The following is a 20,964-nucleotide window of genomic DNA, read 5'->3' as shown; positions in this document are numbered from 1 at the left end:
GCAAACTTTGTTGTAATGAACTTAATCAGAATTATTTAGTTAATTTTTAAAAGGAAAATAAGTTGCAAGTGTAATCCTCAATTGTTGTTTACTTGTGTAAAATTCTTGTCTTAGGCAAACAATTATATAGTTAGCTGAGTTTGATTATCTTCCCAAATTACTCTTCAATTTACTTCTTTCGTTTCTCAAATTACTACTCAATTAAGCTTCATGCCATTAAGGTCGTAACATTACTCATTTCTGAACCCAAAAGAGAACAAGAAATTAAGAAGAAAACAAATATCCAGAAGGACCGAAATTTTTTTAGTTAGCACCTCAAGGTCATTAGCAGCTCTTATTAGTGAAAAAAATATATGCGGGTTGCTTCGTGCAAAAACATGTGGCAAAAAAATGAATTTCTTCATATTTAAATATTAACAATGAATTATTTATCAAATTTCGAACCAAAAATTATTTTGAAATGTTTTGAATTAGTGGATGTAGTATGTGCCGCCTAATAGACTACTAATAATGTGAATAACTTTGTGCCTTTCATTTTTGCTTGATCCGTTCAAATATGAATAGTCAAGGTAATTTTGGGAAGACTATTGACTCCGTAAAATAAGAAAGAAAGAAAGAAAAAAAAAAATTTTGATAATAAAACAGAGGTTCCAAAAGTCGCTTGGATGTCAGTAAAAATCATTACAGCCCATTTTTCATGCAACCTGGACTTGATGAACTTAATTTTTTTTAAATAATTTATGAACGTTTTCCACACTTCAAATATATATATTTATTTATTTATTGCATTTCTGTCTATTGTTATAATATATACATGTATATAGAGTACGGCTAATATCATAACATTATAATTTCAGCATAAGTAATAACGAATCAGTTTTTACGATTTCAAAGTTTGAACAGTCAAATTTTATATATTTTTTTAGATATGTACAAAATCACTATTTAATGCACATCTTCATGTATTGCTCTCTGATGACCCACTTTTTTTTTTTTTTTTGTGAGAAGGTATCGGGTAAGATTGTTATGAGCAGTGCTATTGTTGTTTGTATAGTTCACATTCATAGCATGAACTAACCTCTAGATCATGATTTCTTAATTATATATATAACATTGTGTTGAGCACTACTGTGTGCATCTAAATCAATTTAACAAATATTGTTTTTTGTAGAAAAAAATTTATATTTGTTTGTACCATTATTTTTCAAGTCATGTTCAATTCTAAAATATTTAGAAAAAAACTAAAAAGTTATGTATTAGTTAGTAATTTCTTAGGATATTTGAGAAAACCAACACTTTGATTTGATGGGAAACAAAATAAAAAAAAATTCCTTCTTAGAGATCTTATAATTATTCTCAAGTTTTTTTCAATTTACAAATAATATCATCAAAATTTAATTTCTATTTTTTGAATTTGTAATAGAAAGAAAACAAAAAAAATATTTTCTACAATGGATAGGAAGAATATTGGATGAGGAGAAATAGAAAATCAAAACGTTAAAGCAAACGAGAAATTGACTCGATCAAATCATTAACCGAAGTATTTGAGAAAAAAGAAAGGTTTTTGCGCCTTTTCACGCAATTCCGTATGATTTTTGTTAAATATCTTGTTGATTTTCCAGCGAGATTTCAAAAAAAAAAGTTGTACATGTTCTTTTAATTTCTTTCGTCGCTTCTGTTTATGATATGTCTCTAGATCATGATTTCTTAATTATATATATAACATTGTGTTGAGCACTACTGTGTGCATCTAAATCAATTTAACAAATATTGTTATTTATAGAAAAAAATTTATATTTGTTTGTACCATTATTTTTCAAGTTATGTTCAATTCTAAAATATTTAGAAAAAAAACTAAAAAATTATGTATTAGTTAGTAATTTCTTAGGATATTTGAGAAAACCAACACTTTGATTTGATGGGAAACAAAATAAGAAAAAAAAAATTCTCAGAGATCTTATAATTATTCTCAAGTTTTTTTCAATTTACAAATAATATCATCAAAATTTAATTTCTAATTTTTGAATTTGTAATAGAAAGAAAACAAAAAAAAATGATTTTCTACAATGGATAGGAAGAAGATTGGATGAGGAGAAATAGAAACTCAAAACGTCAAAACAAACGATAAATCGACTCGATCAAATCGTTAACCGAAGTATTTGAGAAAAAAGAAAGGTTTTTGCGCCTTTTCACACAATTTTGTATGATTTTTGTTAAATACCTTTCTTTTGGTGTTGATTTTCCAGCGAGATTTCAAAAAAGAGAAGTTGTGCATGTTCTTTTAATTTCTTTCAGCGCCTCTGCTTATGATCAGATACATGATGCCAATTCTAATTTTATTTCTTGTTTTACGTGAATTCAACCCTTTCCAATTAGAATGGAAATAAATATGACATATCATATTTCTTAAATTGTTGATAATTCGAAATTAACTTAAAAGTAAATCATTATGCAAAAAGGTCTGATGTACTAAATCACTGTTCCAACAATTTATTATGAGTCATTACAAATAAGTTAAAATGAAAGACTCGACCTTAACTTATATATACCTTCTTCTTTTTTTTAATAAAAATATATAAATACCTCCGGAGCATCTGACTTACTAATTGCAACTTTTGGAATAGACCTTTCAATTATTTATTCTCTTTTTGCTCTGTGTATATACGCTCAAGGTCATTAACAGTTCTTATTAGTGAAAAAAGAATATTGCTTATAAAGGTTTCAAGGTTTCTTGCAAGGGCAAACGCAAGAGACGCCGGTTGCTTCGTGCAAAAACATGTGGCAAAAACGATTAAATTATAAACAAAAATGAAAATGAAAACTATATTCGCCTCCAAAAGCATAAAAAGCACTTGGTCTCGAATTATGGAGTAAGCTGAGGATGAAAGGTTCATCTCCTACAAAATAGAGAAAAAAAAAAAGTATCCCTCAATTATTTTTTTTGTCAAGCTTTTAAATAAAAATAATAATAAGCAAATGTAACATTATACAATAGTCAAGTATATATTTTGCAGGGCCGAGTGTGCATTATGCAATGATAAAGTTTTCATTTCAAGATGATCTAATAAATGCATGTGGAAGTTATAGTGAAGTGTACATTCTGTTAGAAAAAATTGTGTAGAGAATATTTGAGGTGCAGAGTTACGGGATTAATTATACGGCCACAAGTTAAAAATATTCGCATGCTGGTACCTAATTGACTATGATTCATATTCAGGCCATTTGGGTAATTGAGGCTTATAAGGATCTACTAAAGTAAATGAAGCAAAGTCTAGAATAGGAATGAGGCTACGGTACTATGTATAGCGCACACCAGTACATACTATGGATTATATTTTCGTTTTCAAGGTCCAAACAGTCAATACGGAGCGCTCAACATGATCTCTATGTGAAAATATACTTGGAGACCAAATTTTATATGATTCGGATTTTTTTTACTATTTTTTTAGATAGGTAGAAAAAATCACTTGATCTAAAAAATTAGTAGAAGCTTTCTAAACAATATAAAATTTAGTCACCAAGTACATTTTCATATGAAAATCATGTTGAGTGGTTCCGATTGACGGTTTGAACTTCGAAAACGAATATACGAAGTCATAGTACAGACCGATATGCGCTATGCATAGTACCGTAGCCTCACTCACTCCTAGAAAAGTCTATCTAATAAATGGGGCTCAACAGGGCCCTTGCAATCAAAGTTAAACTCAATGTATTATAACAAGAGACGATTGAATCAGGAGGAAAATAAACAAAGAAGTACAACTGACATTGGCTAATTCTTCAATTTTGGTGACCTGATTGCCCTCTTGTTCGAAACGCCTCCAACTGGTACGGGCTAATTGTAGCTGCACAAAACTCCTTGAAATCTATTTTTCAGTACGATAGAGGTTCCAGCTGACATGAGAGCAAATGAACTTGCATATTAGTTCTATAATTTTCATGTCTCCAAAGCTGCAAATAGTTTCACACAATTAAAAATAATAAACTAAATTTATCAGCAACTGACATCCTACCCTTTTATCCAAAATTACTGTGAATCCTTTATGTCAGGTCTAGAGGCACTACATTCTTTGTTACTTTCTAGTTATGAGAGTTTCTTTGGCCCCAAAGTTTACTAGAATAATAAGATACTAAATATTAAGGGAGACGCGCGAGCATATAAAGCAACACTAACCGATCTGAAATTATCAAGGGAGACACAGCCGTCTTTACTTGGTTCAAGTAGATCATACTGCGATCTAATGTAGATAACCTCGTCCTCAGTTATAGCTTTTGACAAAGCCTATAATTAAACAAACTAAAATATCAGAACATAAATTGCAAATAAAGATTGACAATTTAGGTAATGCCAAGTATACACCCTCTTAATGAAGTGTTTGTAGATAATTTAAATAGAGAACATATTTGATGAACCTAGAATAATTCAATGGAAGAACATTTAACCAAGTTCTCAACTAAGGATTTTCATGAGAAACAAGCTTTCTCTGCAAGATGAGAAAAGAAAAGGATAATTATAGTAAAATATACAAATTGACTCCTACTTTTTTGTGTCAATTTTGGTCTTGGCCAAGTTTTTAGTATAACCATGAGACTATGGACCCATATCCTAATCATAACTTAAGTGAAAGTCATTTTTTTTTCATTGATAGATACGTTACCAATGTGACTCATTTTACATAACTATTAGCTATGATTTTCATCAGTTTTCATGAAATAAGTAACGGCCAAGACCTAATAAATATGGATAGGTAAGTAGACCTAATTAATATGGATAGGTAAGTAAAAAGAACCAAAAGTTCCAATTATCCATTCTACAGATGCAACTTCTTTTATTAGTTAATTTTGAATCCAATATCATGTTTCGTTTGATACAAAATATTACAAAAAAATTCAATAAATAATAGTACCAATAGAAAATGTCAAATACCTTTAATGCAGCACGCTTGAAAGGAGTAGCACGGATAACTTGTATATAAAAATATCCAACAGAAATTGTCTCTGCTGATCTCTCAACCAAGGATGAGCTGTTATTGCATGAAAATTAATAAAAATATTTCTCGCATTAACACAATAGAGTAATTCAAATCAATGGTCCCCAAGAACTTAAGAAAGTTCCTTTCTGGTCCTAAACTAAAATTGATAGAGAGGCAAGGATATCACATTTCCTTTTAATGCAATAAAAGTGTCAAAAAGTTACACAATAATACGATAGATGTGAAAACAAAAGCATTTAATAGTTGATACCGAAGGGTAGAAGTAAAGGTGCTCTGGACTGAGTACCCTGCTATACCAATTATTACGAGTACCAATAAATGGAATTGAGAGAACAACCCAAAGAAACCCTCATCAACTAGCATCTGGTTCTCCTTGTGAATTACACAAATGGTCCTCAAAGTATCACTATTTTTTCCATTTGGTCCTTAAAAATACCATTTTAATCCCTGAAGTTTTCAATATGTGCCAAATTAATCATGACTTCAACATCCATTGAAAATGACATTTTCATCAATCTTACTGTGTCATATTCACATTACAATACCATAAAAAATCAATATTCATAAGGTGGATACATACTAAAATTATTATTTATATCATTATGTATCTATCTAGTTTTTCGACTAGAATGACCCATTTGACAGTAATGAAACTTTTCTAAGGACCAATATTTTACTTTTGAAAAAGGTGATATGAAAAGTGAAAAAGTTAAAAAGGACTCAATTGACAGGTGATGCTAGCACATGACCCATTTTACTTTTGTAATTTGTTCCTTTTGCATATTGCACGTCTCTATAATTTACTGACAAGTATTCCAGTAGTACTAATTCAATGTTTATTCCTTTATTTTCCCAATATCCAACTGGTGGCACCAGAACTGAAACCAAACAGTAACCCCAAGGCTAGTAGTCACTGCCAAAACAGTTACCGTAAGGTAACGTACAAATTCAACCAATTTGTCTATGTTCCCAACTTAGGCCCAGTTAAGCTATTATTATTTAACACCTCAAATATTATCCACAAATAAATTCAGTTCGGAGTAATTTTACAACAGACCATGGCAGCATGCTAACAAAATAACCAACAACTACTTGAAGCAAATTCTATTATTACTACAACTTATTCCAAAACAGAAAAATAATTTGAGAAGGAAAATTCACTGAGAGTATATGTCAACAAATTTACCCTGTACATGCACAAAAAGACCTGACAAAGTACAGTTTGATATGTTACTCTGCCAAAATAGCTCAAATTATACCATAATCCACACATAAAATATATATCAACACCAAAATACTAAATGAACCACGCAAGGTATGGGTCTCAATTTTACCCTTTTCATGCACGAAAGGACCTGACAAAGTACAGTTGATATCTACTATACCAATGGCTTAATTAGAGCCTAATTCACTTGTAAAATCTATATCAACACCAAAATACTAAATGAACTTAATTAGAGACTAATTCACTTGTAAAATCTATATCAACACCAAAATACTAAATGAACCACACAAGGTATGGGAATTAATTTCATCCTTTTCATGCACAAAAGGACCTGGCAAAGTACAGTTGATATCTTCTATACCAATGGCTCAGTTAGACCCTAATTCACTTATAAAATCTATATCAACACCAGAATACTCAAAGAACCACACTAGGTATGGGTATGTTGTTTGATAATGCATTGCTGATGAAAAAATAAGTTTCTTTTTATTTCTTACTTCTAATTGTTTTCTCTTATTTCCAACAATGATGCACCTACTAAATCAAAGTAAATTTCTCAAGGAGGGTAATTACACTGATGAATTGTAAATAGTAAACCAAAATGTAAAAAGCTGTTGACAAATTAAACAACAATCTTGTAATAGAAAAATCAATTTACATATTGGTGCAAGAATTTTCTCTTTGTTTTGTTAGCATCAAAGAATGATTTTCTACCAAAAAAAACCTAGAAAAATCTCATGAAGTTCAAAAGTTCACACCTTTTGCAGATTAGGTATATGTAACTGCCCGCCTTTATGAAATTGGTTTCTGAATTGTTCTAACATCTTAGAGTACGCCAATGTTCCCGTCTTGTACCCTCTTTCTTCCATGATTGTTAAAAGTTTAGACCCAAATTCCTCGTGATTTTCACTCAATAATCCCTCAAAGATAATTTTCCAAGCAATTTCATCACAATTATAACCTTTCGTTAACAGGCCACAAAAGACGGAGATACCCTCCTTTAACTGTCCTGTTTCACACAGCAAAGAAATAACTCTTTTATACGACTCTAGCATCGGCATATATCCATATTTTCCCATCAAATTTACATATTCCACAGCTTCTGTAACCTTTTTCAACCTGCACAAACAATCTACCAGAGAGGTATATATATCTTCGCTAGGAACTTGATTATCTGTTTCTTTCTCTAATTTAGAAACCAAATATTTTGCCTCTTCAATTCGATCAACTTTGCACAAACATGAAACTAAAATTTCATAAGCTGAGATATTCAGTCTGACTCCAAGCTTAGCCATCACCTCAAGTAATTCCTCTATAGTCTCCAAATCAACAATTTTCCAAACATCAACATCTGCTTTAATTACAGAATTACCAGCCTCCTTTCTCCTAACCAGATGTCTAATTAAAGATCCATAAGTCTCAGCATTTGGCTCAATTGAGTCATTAATCATACTTGCAAAAGTAGAGAGTGTTTTACTTGTCAAACCCCAAGTTTCATACCCATTAATCAACGTATTATATGTTACCAAATTAGGAAATACACCATTTGCCCTCATCTGGGTTAACAATTTCTCAGCAGCCTCCATTCTTCCTTCAAAACAACAAGACCGTACAAAAACTGTATAGATACATGTGTCTGGTGCAATACCCAATTCAAGCATTTCACCAAACAACTTCTCTGCATCACTAGTACGCCTGTCTCTAACCAACTCATCTATCAATATTGTATATGAGAGCACATCTGGTTGAACCCCTTTATTTGACATGTCATTTAAAACCCTAATGGCCTCATTTACCCTCTTTTCCCTACAAAGACCGTCCAAAATTGAATTATAGGTATACAAATCTGGCATAATGCCACCCAAAACCATTTTCTCAAGCCACCTAAAGGATAATTCAGTTTTTTCTGACTTGCATAGACCATCGATTAGGGCAGTATAAATCACTTTATTTCCTTTAATACCCTTCTCCAAAAGGGATCCAAAAAGAGAGATGGCCTCCTCTACTCGTTCATGTTTGCACAGTGCATTTATTAATATTGACCAAGTCCAATCATTTGGGACCAAACCGATAGATTCCATCAAAACTAATAGCCTAAAAGCAGACTCTATCGAACCATGTTCGCATTGGCCTTGGATCAAGGTACTAAATGTAACAACATTCGGTGTTAAACCAACCTGCACCATCTTATTATATAAAGCCATTGCTTTATCTACCTTCCTCTCTCTACAAAACCCACAAATCAACTCACTGTAGGTGCGGCTATTGGGTTTACACAAATCTGTCAATTCCATTTTTCTGAGTAACCGCATTGCCAAATCAAGATTACCCTTCTTGCAATACCCATCAATCAATGCATTGTATGTAACCACGTTTGGTACCAAACCATTCTTGTACATATCACCAAGCAGAATTCTAGCATCATCAACACTCCCGACCTTGCAAAATCCATGAATTAATATGGTATAAACCTGCACATCACGGTCAATTTTATCATCTCTCATGCTGGAGAAAATTGAAACTGCCTGTTTGACCCGACCAGTATCACAAAGGCCCTGAAGTAAAACAGTATAGCTAAACATATTCCTTAGACATCCCATGTACGGCATTAGCACAAACACCTTACATGCATTATCCAATTTGTCATCTTTACAGTAACCCATAATAAATGAGGTGTAGGTATGTGTATCAGGCAACAAATTGGCTTGCAAAAGAAAACCCAAGTATAATTTTGCATCACTTAGAAGACCATCTTTGCAATGTGCATTGATCATGATGTTGTAAGTGTGCAAATTGGGCTTTCCAAAGATCTCACCTATATTCAATTTATCAAAGAGGTCCCTCATTTCTTTGAGCATTGAAAAACGTGAAAGTGCCATCAGAAGAGTGTTGGTGCACCTGATTGATGGTCTGAATTGAGATTCTTTTTGGATAGAGATCATGAAGGACAGGAGCAGTAACAAATCTTCTTTTGAATTAGATACGGAGGCAATGGTTGAAGTCAAGATATAGCGCACTAGGAAGAAATACTGTGACTTTGCAAGAGATTGGAGGAGGGCGAGACGGTAGTGGAGAGAGAGGAGAGAAGGGAAATGGAGAGAAAGGTAGTGGAAGAAGGAAAGAGAGATTTGAGGGGAGAGAGAAGGAGAGAGGAAGAGGGAGGAGAGGTGAGAGGGAGAGGGAGATTGGATTAGGGTTTGAGTGATGAGAGAAGGAAGAGAGGGGTCTTTGGACCAAGTCTGAGAGCGGGAAAGGAGAGAGAGGAGAGGGCAAACAATACAAGTCTGAGAGGAAGAGGTGGTGAGAGTTAGGGTTTGAAGGAAGGAGAGAGGAAGGCGGATGCACATGATCGATATCGGATGGAGGAGAAGTCTTCTTTGCATGGTTGAAATTCTCTGATCGGATCACTGTGAGTGGTTTGGCAAGAAACTTTTCCACCAGCAAATTCCTGTGAAAAACTAGAGATTTGGCGAGAGTTCAATGTTTGAATGAGTACTGGTATTTTTTTCATATGCTCGACCTTCTCTGGTACTGATCCAATTTAGTTAAGTAGAGAAGCATTATATTTTTTTTGGATGTTGCTTCTTGAATGCACAATAAGCAAAAAATAAATAAAATTATTGATCGTAATTAATGAATTTTGTACAATTTACCTTCTCTTCTGACTTCTGGTAAAACTGTCTAAGAAGGATATTTTTACTTTCAGTTGCTACAACTGGTTCCCTAAAATGCATTTCTAATAACTTCACAAGCTTAATTTTTACCAACCATGTACCAGTTTGATATGGTCTAACAACAAGGAAGCAGGTAAGATGCAACCAAACCCCTATAATTTCTAATCTGATTTTGAGATAACATGATTAGACGATTTTAATAAGAATGACAAAAATACCTTAGGACTCGAAGAGGCAGCTAGGCACAGAAGAGTAACTTGAAAGAGTAGACAGGAGAAATACTATTGCAGATATTCTTTTTGCTGAAAAATATGAGGTCAACATTGAATAGGGTAAATAACATACAATTTACATGCTTGCTATTGTTATTATTAATCTAACTTCTGTTTTAAATAGGAATGAGATAGATACCTAAGTGTATGTGGAGAGAACGACTATAGATTCCCAAAATGCAGGAAAAGGAAGAGACTTTCAAGAAGCAGCTGATGCACACATATCCTATGAGCTGTACAAAGTAGGAAAAAACTCAAAAATAAGACCTTAATACAATCAATTAGAGGGAAAAAAAAATGAAAACAAAACAATCACGTTAAAAACTTAATACAATCAATTAGAGAACTGCAAAAAATTAGGTACTTTTCAGATGAGACAAGTATTAAGAAAAGTAGAGGGATAATTGTGCAAATATGAAAATAGAAGGAATTTGAGTAAATTAAAGAAAAACTCAGAAATTAATCAAATGATGACATATAATAACAAAGTGAAATTAATCAAACACTTGCATATATACTTACAAATTCATAGTATTATATATAATATTCACAATTTCTAAAATTCATGATGACATAACTTCCTTTCTTGGACTGAAAGAGCAACTTCAAAATTTATCCAAAACACAATAATTAGAAAATAAACATTTTATAATATAATTCAGTAAAATTATTCTCAGTCCCTGATTGCATGTTGGACGAGATATGAAATCCCCTTTTGGTACTAGAACGCTTTAGCATTGTACTAGAAACCATGGATTAGAAGAAGTACAGGTTCAATTTCTATTCTCAACTATGCTAAGAAATTTGAACCATCTGCAAATCCAAAGTATCAGAAAGAAGAACAAGTTGGGTCATCTCCATTTTCTCTTTACTCAGACCCACAACCCGTTAACCCATAAGAGAGAACGAGGGAGAGGGAGGAAGGAAGGGGGCGCTTACCAATAATGGAGAGGAGCAGGGAAAGGAGCGCCTCTAGGAATCGAAGATCGGACCGAGACTATGAGAGAGAGAGAGAGACGGTGAAAGACCGATGAAGAGGCGCTCAGTCTTCAATCGGAGAAAAACCGGCTATATTATCCGTCCGATCTGCATTAAAATGCGTGTATATTTGTTTAAAAATCCGTGCGCGTTTGTTTCAATTTCCGTACTCCGCTCTCTCCAGCTATGAATTCAGAGTTTGATAACCTCAAATATCTGCATTAAAATGCGTGCGTTTTTGCTTTAAAATCCATACGTGTTTGTTTCAATTTCCGTGCGCATAGATCTTAATGCAAATCGGACGGTGTTGATGCTTATTGGACTCTAAATAGATCTACTCCGTTCTCTCCAGCTATGAATTCAGAGTTTGATAGGTTCAATTACCATCTGATCTGCATTAAAATGCATATGCTTCGTCTTAAAATCTGGGTATGTTTGCTTCATTTTTTTACGCATAGATCTTAATATATCAAAATATTGTGTAAAAAGAACTTCACCATTTTTTCAGGAGATGACTTAGTATATTTTTTTCTTATAATACCACAAAAATAGTCATGCAAAGCTCTTGTAAATATAAAAATCGCGAGCCTACCATTTTTATCGAGGACTAGTAATTTTGTATTATGACAACGGTATGTTGTAAATAGAGTATAGCTACTATAATATAATATAATATAATATTGTTGTCATATGACTCTAATTTTAAAATTTTGTTGAATAGATTTTAAATGATTAATTTAAACTGTTCAAATCAATTTACTTTTATTAGTGATCTGTTTACATGCAAAAAAAATATTATTTCGAATTGTTTTAGTATAAAATCAAATGGTAGAAAATGTTGAATAATTAATGCATTAAAATTAACTTAAAAACTCTCACATTTGATCGCTTGACTTGATACTAAATAAATTTGAAAAATTAAAATTTTAGTATGTAAACACACAACTAATAAAATAAATCGATTTGAATGATTTGAATTCAAAGAGAGAGAGTCAAGCATATAAAATAATACTTCAAAGACAATTCATGATAAATAACAAATAACGTGAATACATACAAATACAGTGCACTTTATCTGATAGATTGCGAACTTCTTCCCCTCCTTCCATGTTAAACAAAAAATAGGATAATGGTCCCTTCGGACTTCTTTTTCTTTTCTTTAAAATTAATTCGATAGATTTTAAAATTAATATGAAACTTTGATATCATACTAACCCGACTCTAGATTATATGTTCAAAACAATAAACCTCCGAAGCATCTGTAAGGCATGACTCTCACTAATAACACCTTTCTTGCATAAACATTCCCATTTTTATTCATTTTTTTATGCGTGTATATATGCTCTTAGTAATAGTAGTGAAAATTTAAATAGCAATAGCTCTGCTGGAACAAAAGAATTGCAGTACGGTTGCCAAGTAATAAAGTTAACTTGCAAGTGCAAATAAGAGAGATGCGGGTTGCTACGTGAAAAAACATGTAACAAAAAAAGATTAAATTATAAACAAAAATGAAAATGAAAACTATATTTCCCCCAAAAGCATAAAAGAAAAAAAAAAAAAAAAAAACAACTTGAAACATCTTTTCAAAAACCAACTTCTGCACTTTAACATCTCCCCTTTTACATGCACTCTCTACAAAATAAAGGAATAAAAGAAAAGAAACAATATGACAGCTATCTAAAATTGCACAAATTAACTTGGAAAAAGAAATAAAAAATGATAGCAAAAAAAAGCACTAGGTGTTGTTTCATTGGTGCCGTCTCGCATTGCTATTCCGTATTGTTACACCATGTAAAAATTTGGTGTATCCTAAGAAACTTAGCTTTCCATCGGACGGTCTTATCCAGTCTCGAATTATGGAGTAAGCTGAGGATGAAAGGTTCATCTCCTACAAAATAGAGAGAAAAAAAAGTTAAAATCTTATTGTTTCTATGAACTATGGTACCAGAGAGGTGGTACCAGCCTAAAAACAATGTAATGGTTTCTTAATTGAGTCAGAAGCAGGAAAAAGAAACAAAGAAGTAGAACTGACATTGGCTAATTCTTCAATTTTGATGACCCGGTTGCCCTCTAGCTCGAAATACCCAAAAGCGGTGGTTGCAATATTTTCCCAGTCTTGCAATGCCTCCAACTGGTACGGGCTAATAGTAGCTGCACAAAACTCCTCGAAATCCATTTTTCGGTACGATAGTGGTTCCAGCTGACATGAGAGCAAATGAACCTGCATATTATTTTCACATAATACAAAAATAATAAACTAAAACCACATTCTTTCTGGCCATATACCTCTTATAGTCCAAAATACTGTGAATCCATAATGTCGGGTTTAGAGTGGCACTAGATTCTTTGGCCCCAAAGTTTACTAGAATAATAAGATACTAAAGAGTATGGATAGTATAACATCAGTGTTATTTAAGCCTATATAACACCAACTCTAAAACTTATCGAATCGATTTCAAACGGTGCATCCAAACCGGTCTATTTCATTAATTGTTCGTTTACATACAAATTTATAAATTTTTGAATTTATTTAGTATCAAGTCAAGCGGTCAAATGAGTGAGTTTTTAAGTTAATTTTAATACATTCATTTTTCAACATTTTTACCGCTTGATTTGATACTAAAATAACTCGAAAATATAAAAAATTTGCATGTGAACGCATCACTCATAAAGTAAATTGGTTTGAACGGTTTGGATTAATCGTTTGAAGTCTATTTAATCAATTTTGAAGTTAGTGTTATATGACACCAATGTCATACTAGCCAGACTCGATACTAAATATTACCAGATATATATATATATAGTAATGACATCATATACCGCATTCAAAATTTCATGTACTCTGGACTCTTTCATGGCATCTGTAGCATTTCTCAAAAGAGCCTGAAATAATTTCATAAAAGAAGTTTCATAAGAACAGACAAATTGATGAGAAATACGCATCGATAAATGCACACAATATTAAAAATAAAGCAACACTAACCGATCTGAAATTATCAAGGGAGACACGGCCATCTTTACTTGGTTCAAGTAGATCATACTGCGATCTAATGTAGATAACCTCGTCCTCAGTTATAGCTTTTGACAAAGCCTAGAATTAAACAAAATACAATATAAGGAAAGCATTTAACCAAGTTCTCAAATCTCAACTAAAGACTTTAATGAGAGACAAGCTTTCTTCGCAAGATGAGAAAAGTAAAAGAAAATAATAGTAAAATATACAAATTGACTCCTTGTTTTTACCGAGTCCGGATCCTCTGAAGTAACTCAAATTTTAAGTTTAGATCCGAACCGTCCTATCAGAATCCAGGCCAATCCGGCCCGAGGTGGAATGTACGGGTCCCCTTTAATATTCATGACAAAGCAGATCTGATGGTCCGGATCTAAACTCAAAATTTGTGTTACTTTAGGTAATATGAATTTGTTTTACCATGTTTCCCTTCAAGTCACTCAAATATCCTCTTCCATACTTCTCTTTATAAATTTTCAAATTTATAAATCATGGAGTATAACCATGGAGTATGGACCCACCTCCTAATCATCACTGAAGTAGTTTACCAATGTGACTCATCATTTTGCACAACTATTAGCTATGATTCTTAGCAGTTTTCAATGAAATAAGTAATGGCCAAGACCTAATTAATATGGATAGGTAAGTGAAAAAACGAAAATGGAAAGGATTATTTGTGTAAACAACTCAAAAAATAAAATATAAGCACAAGTTCCAAGTATCCATTCTACGGATGCAACTTCTTATGTTAGTTAATTTTAAATCAAATATCCTCTATAGTTTGATACAAAATATTAAAAAAAAAAACAATAAATAGTGGTACAAATAGAAAATGACAAATACCTTTAATGCAGCACGCTTGAAAGGAGTAGCACGGAGATATGCCTTGACTAACTTGTATGTAAAAATATCCAATGGAACTTGCCTTTGCTGATCTCTCAACCAAGGATGAGCTGTCATTGCATGAAAATTAATTAAAATATTGCCCAATTGAAAAAAATTCAAATTACAGAGCATATAAAAGGACAATAAATAATTCACATCAATGGTCCCCCAGAACTTAAGGAAGTTCCTTTCTGGTCCTAAACTAAAATTGATAGAGAGGCAACGATGTCACATTTCCTTTTAATGCAATAAAATGCCAACAAGTTACAACGAAAGATGCAAAAACAAAAGCAATTAATAGTTAATAAAATGCCAACAAGTTACAATGAAAGATGCAAAAACAAAAACAATTAATAGTTAATACTGACGGGCAGAAGTAAAGGAGCTCTGTACCGAGTACCCTGCTATACTAATTATTATCAATACCAATAAATGGAATTGAGAGAACAACCCAAATAAACCCTCATCAACTAGTATCTGGTTCTCCTTGTAAATTACTATTTTTCCATTTGTTCCATAAAAATACCATTTTAATCCCTAAAGTTTTCAATATGTGCCAAATTGAGGGTAAAGATTTTACAGAATAGTTTTTTCTTCATACAGCGCACCAACTATAGAATCAAAACAGAGCTACATATGGTTCATGCGCTGCATGAAGCCAAAACTGCTCTGTTAAAATCTTTACTCCAAATTGATCATGACTTTAATGTCCATTGAAAAATGACATTTTCATCAACCTTAGTGTGTCATTTTCATATTAAAATTACATGAAAAACCAATATTCATAATGTGGATACATACTAAAATTATTATTTATGTCATTATGTATCGATTAAATGCCCAGCAGCACCTATTGTCCATAAATTGACTAAAAAATTAACTAAAAATAGTATTTACGCGTACTGCACCATCATATGGATGCTAACATGGATATCTATCTAGTTCTTCGACTGGTGATAACAAGGACCCACTTGACAGTAATGAAACTTTTTAAGGACCAATATTTTACTTTTGAACCTTTGCAGAACGAAAAGTGAGAAAGGTGATACGAAAAGTGAAAAAGTGAAAATGGACCCATTTGACAAGTGATACTAACAAATTACCAATTTTACTTTTGTTCCATTTGCATGTTACATGTCTCTATAATTTACTGACAAGTATTCTAGTAGTACTAATTCAATGTTTATTTTCCTTTATTTTCCAAATATCCAAAAACTGCCACCAGAACTAAAAACCAAACAGCAACTCTAAGGCTAGTAGTCACTGCCAAAACAGTTACCATAAGGTAAACTACAAATTCAACCAAATATGTCTATTTTCCAATTTAGCCCAGTTAAGCAATTATTATTTAACACCCCAATTATTATCCACAAATAAATTCAGTTCGGAGTAATTTACTGACAAGCTATTCCAAACAGATAAATAAATTCAGAAGGAAAATTCACTGAGAGTGTATGTCAAAAGTTTTACCATGTACATGAACAGAAGGATCTGACAAAGTACAATTTGATATGTTACTGTACCAATGGCTCAAATTAGACCCTAATCCATATATAATATCTATATCAACCCCAAAATACTAAATGAACCACGCAAGGTATGGGTCTCAATTTTACCCTGTACATGCACAAAAGGACCTGACAAAGTACAGTTTGATATGTTACTGTACCAATGGCTCAAATTAGACCCTAATCCATATATAAAATCTATATCAACACCAAAATACTAAATGAACCACGCAAGGTATGGGTCTCAATTTTACCCTGTACATGCACAAAAGGATCCAAGAAAGTACAGGTGATAAGTACTATACCAATGGTTCACTTAGACCCTAATCCACATATAAAATCTATATCAACACCAAAATACTAAATGAACCACGCAAGGTATGGGTCTCAATTTTACCCTGTACATGCACAAAAGGATCCAAGAAAGTACAGGTGATAAGTACTATACCAATGGTTCACTTAGACCCTAATCCACATATAAATCTATATCAACACCAAAAATACTAAATGAACCACGCAGCGCGTGGGTATCTTGTTCGACAATGCATTGCACTGAACCAGTGTGAACTAATAAAAAAAGAAAAGTGAAATTACTCATCTAAAATCATATAAGAAGAACAAATAAAAAAAAGAAAAGTGAAATTACTCAGAGCCTGTGCTGCTGTCATTCTCTTCCGGTAATCCTTATTCAGGAACCGCCTGACAAAATCCTTTGCCTCAGGTGATATGGACGGCCAGGGGGAGTCATCGTAGTTGGGGTCAGCCCGCAGAACAGAGCGGAATATTCCAGATTCAGTACGGGCCCAGAAAGGCCTGCTGCCACACAACAGAATGTAAGTGATCACACCTATACTCCACATATCTGCCTCACTGCTGTACGACCGGTGCAGTACCTCAGGTGCCACATAGTAGGCACTTCCTACTATGTCATTCAACCTTTCATCTGACACAGAACAAATGAAACATATATATAAATTGTTCGATAATATATTTTCTTTATGCGTGCAATCATAAAATGTTTTCTTTTTCTTTTTTCTGTCCATTCTCTCTTAGCCCCACAAAAGCTTCTATGCATTGCTGTCACCTATGCACCGCATGCTGTGTAGGCACAATTCTAGAGACAACAGGCTAATTGGTTAAAATCCGCCTATATAGTTCCAAAAATATCATGACTTGTACTGCCTATTATGCCTTTTTTGGTAGAAAGCTTAATTGCATAGTATGTCAAAAAAACTATTACAATATGTAACCAGTTCTGGTAAGGTCAAACATCAACTTATAAGCAAATTGATGTCTGGTGAGGTCAGTTTAGGAATCCAATATGATAATGTAAATTAATTGCAATTGCATATATTTTTTAATTTCAAACTGGATGACCTGCTAACTTCTCAATGATGTTTACACCAAAACAATTGAACTAACCACCAGTGTAAATTTTCACAATGGGTCAAATATAATTAACTTTAATGTTGACAGTATGAACAGTCAAATATCATATTTATTATAACAAATAAAAGTCAAATCTGATAAGTTACCCATGACCAAGACCAATTCAATATACCTGGTCTTACAAAGTCGGATAGACCGAAATCAATGATCTTCAATGCTGAATTTTCATCTCTACTACTGAATAAGAAGTTCTGTTTGAAAGTTCAAACATCAATTTCAGAAAAATAATGCAATAAAATAAAATAATAAATGGTGAACATAGCCATTAATTTGAAAGGAAACTAAAGAAAGCTTTAGGCAAAATCAAACCTCAGGTTTTAAATCACGATGTACAACACCTTGAAGGTGGCAAAAGGAAACAACGTTCAAGATTTGTACAACTATTGTTTTAGCATCCTCCTCTGTGTATCGCCCACCTCTTAAATGTAGCACAAAAAAAGCATATTTTAGAAATTTGTTTATATAAAAGAGATCCATATATGTTAAGGGAATAGAAAGGTTCTCAATTAATACCTAGACAAGATTCTGTCTAATAACTCCCCACCTTCACATAATCTGATAAATAACAAAAAAAATCAAATTAGATAAAAATGAAATTTCATGGTATGTTACTTGGCAAGGTTTCCATAATTGGCCGGAAATACAGGAATCAGTATAGAATGCAATATTCTTCGGTATCATTTGTTGTTGGAAGTATCAATGGTTAAGCATTAATTAACCTAAGAAATAGCCTCAATTTGCTTTGTACAAGAAATACATCAAACAACATGGACAAAATTTAAAACTTCAAGCTGCTACACGAAGTACTACAAATGCTACGAAATTCCATACACCCCCACTGTTATTTCAAATACCAACAAATAACAGGTTATTAGAATACATCAGGAAGAAGAAAAGCAGATTCATCCCAAATTAAAGAAACAATAATAAAGAAAACATACTCCATGACTATGTAGACATTTTCAGAATCTTCACATGCATCATGAAACTTTACCGTATGTGTGTGACCTGATAAAGCTTTTAGCATCTTTACCTCCCTTCTTACATCTTCAATTGCTATAGCAGATGTCATCTGCAACACATCAAATAATTAGAGAAAAAAAATTTGAAATAATTTGTAATATTTTGACAATCATTTCTCAAAAAAAAAAAAAAAAAAAAAAACCATTATCAGTGTGTTCACTGTAAGGCATGGTCATAGCAGCAAAGCCAAGTTCTAGAAATTAGACTCAGAGATATATCTCGGACGAAATTCAAAGTGAACCGCAAACACATTGAGACAACAGGGATTTATTTTTATTAGTTCAACATCAAAGAGGGACTAAAACTTGAACTGTAAAAATCAATTTAACTATTTTGTCAGTAATGTCCAAGTTTTATGTCAGAATTTAACAAATCCAGCTTCCGTTTCTTATTTGAGATGTAATTTGGCTTTGATTTAGACAATTCAGCTAGCATTTCAGTTACAGCAAATGTACTGTAATTCCATGTCGGTCTAGAAATAAATCGTCATTTTGTTAATTTTATCTGATCAGATAAGATTTAAGATGAGAAAGAGAGAGAAAAAAAAGAAAAAAAGAAATAGGCCAAACTGCCAAAGCATGGCTGAACAGATAATTCCAAAAATAGGGATCATAAATTCTGGAAACAAACAAAAGAAACAAAAAAAAAAACAGATCATAACAACCCCCACAAGAACACTTCTTTTCAGTACCTTGGTTTTGGGAATGATCTTCACTGCCACGAGTTGTCCCTTCATCTCTCCCTTCTTCGCACGCGCGATGCTCGTGTGACCGAAATGCCCCCGTCCTACCTCCTTCCCTAGCTCATACTTTGCTCCGAAGTTCTTCCCGAATCCGAAGGTCTTGTCCAGCCCATCCAATGAAGCATCGCCATTGCTGTTTTCACTGACAGGGAAGGGCACAACCGGTACCTGGTTGTCAGGGGTTGGAGGAGCTCTCTTAGCGAGGGAAGCCTTGATGTGTTTTGCGGGGGATGGAGGAGGGAAGGGGCGGCGGAAGAAACGACGAGGAGTGGAAGGACGCGCAGGCGAGGGTGCTATACCGGGAGGAAGGGGGCTGAGCCAAGGACTAGGGGCGGTGGAGGCGGTGGAGGGACGGGAAGGGGTAGCGGGTTTAGATGCTGGTCGGGGAGATCGGCCGTGGTGGCGATGAGGGGACTGGGGACGCTGGTGGTTGTTGTAGCTTGCGGTGGGGCTAGAGGCGGAGGTGGTGGTGGTGGTGGTGTAGGTGTGGTCGGCGTCGGAAACTGGGATGCTCCTGGCGTAGCACTGGCCCATGTGGGAATGTGGAGCGAGGTCAAGGGGTCTCTGAGAGAGAAGAGAGCGGTTTTATAGGGAGAGAGTTACATAAGCTTGACATTACAGCATCGGAGAAATTTTTAGATTATAGATCATCATCTAAAGTAACTTAAAATTTGAGTTTAGATCCAAACCGTCAGATCTGTTTGGACAGGAATATTAAAGGTATAGATCTAAACTAAAAATTTAAGTTACTTGATAGGATATGGACCACGACAATGTAATGAAAGTTTCACAACGTAACGCGATGAGGGGTCCCAGTGCCAGAGAGCCAGCACTGTACGTGTGTCGTGTGAACTCTGAGAAGCGAGAAGGGTAACTTACATTATATTATATTTCTATTAGTTGAATCGATCAAATGGCATTTATTACGAGTGCGTATCCTCTGAGATATCTCAACTTTTAGTGACTGACATGTCCGGTGCCTATTCGGTCATAAAGCAGGGTGCAGTATTATTTGTGCTTTAAGATTCGTGTAAAACGTATTTCAACGAGCGTGATTTTCCATGATGTCATGAAAAGTTTGAGATACCTCAGAGGATTCGAATTCATTTATGAGTGGCTGACACTTGTGAGCAACAGTGGTTTAATATTGAGTGGTTATTACCGTTGGTACAAGAATAACACTTTTTTACAAAAAAAAATAAAA

At 33.5% G+C, this 20,964-nt stretch overlaps 2 protein-coding genes and 1 long non-coding RNA gene across 8 annotated transcripts; 1 reads left to right on the top strand and 2 right to left on the bottom strand.

Moving 5' to 3' along the window:
* Window positions 1-2,710: 2,710 nt before the first annotated feature.
* On the bottom strand, window positions 2,711-11,134 carry LOC144556557 (uncharacterized). Of its 5 annotated transcripts, none has more exons than XM_078304942.1 (8): window positions 11,105-11,134; window positions 10,112-10,195; window positions 9,873-9,934; window positions 6,978-9,667; window positions 4,928-5,024; window positions 4,175-4,282; window positions 3,768-3,951; window positions 2,711-2,897 (listed from the first exon to the last, which is right to left on the bottom strand). In XM_078304942.1, the coding sequence occupies exons 4-5, from the start codon at window positions 9,600-9,602 to the stop codon at window positions 5,010-5,012; spliced, it is 2,640 nt and encodes an 879-aa protein (XP_078161068.1). In that variant the 5' UTR covers window positions 9,603-9,667; window positions 9,873-9,934; window positions 10,112-10,195; window positions 11,105-11,134; the 3' UTR covers window positions 2,711-2,897; window positions 3,768-3,951; window positions 4,175-4,282; window positions 4,928-5,009. The 5 variants fall into 5 exon arrangements, with proteins under 5 accessions (XP_078161068.1, XP_078161069.1, XP_078161070.1 ...); XM_078304943.1 differs by lacking the exon at window positions 11,105-11,134 and adding an exon at window positions 10,305-10,398; XM_078304944.1 differs by lacking the exon at window positions 9,873-9,934.
* Window positions 5,615-17,186, top strand: LOC144556559 (uncharacterized). The gene is made up of 3 exons (XR_013512477.1): window positions 5,615-5,860; window positions 5,902-5,929; window positions 16,324-17,186. It is a non-coding gene; the product is annotated as an uncharacterized LOC144556559 (long non-coding RNA).
* Window positions 12,699-20,370, bottom strand: LOC144556558 (CDPK-related kinase 3-like). 2 transcript variants are annotated; one of them, XM_078304948.1, is made up of 11 exons: window positions 19,710-20,370; window positions 18,937-19,067; window positions 18,509-18,550; window positions 18,305-18,413; window positions 18,108-18,186; window positions 17,193-17,489; window positions 14,997-15,106; window positions 14,127-14,234; window positions 13,964-14,026; window positions 13,176-13,343; window positions 12,699-13,031 (listed from the first exon to the last, which is right to left on the bottom strand). In XM_078304948.1, exons 1-11 carry the CDS (start codon window positions 20,292-20,294, stop codon window positions 12,891-12,893), a joined length of 1,833 nt encoding a protein of 610 aa, XP_078161074.1. In that variant the 5' UTR covers window positions 20,295-20,370; the 3' UTR covers window positions 12,699-12,890. The 2 variants fall into 2 exon arrangements, 1 of the variants encoding a protein (XP_078161074.1); XR_013512476.1 differs by lacking the exon at window positions 12,699-13,031 and adding an exon at window positions 13,430-13,521 and having other exon boundaries at window positions 13,218-13,343; window positions 13,912-14,026; window positions 19,710-20,340.
* Window positions 20,371-20,964: the final 594 nt, after the last annotated feature.

This window comes from Carex rostrata, chromosome 7, assembly GCF_964058835.1.
Source record: "Carex rostrata chromosome 7, lpCarRost1.2, whole genome shotgun sequence".
Classification (NCBI taxonomy): domain Eukaryota; kingdom Viridiplantae; phylum Streptophyta; class Magnoliopsida; order Poales; family Cyperaceae; genus Carex; species Carex rostrata.
The sequence above is the reverse complement of the archived record's forward strand: the minus strand, read 5'-3'. Positions and strand labels throughout refer to the sequence as shown.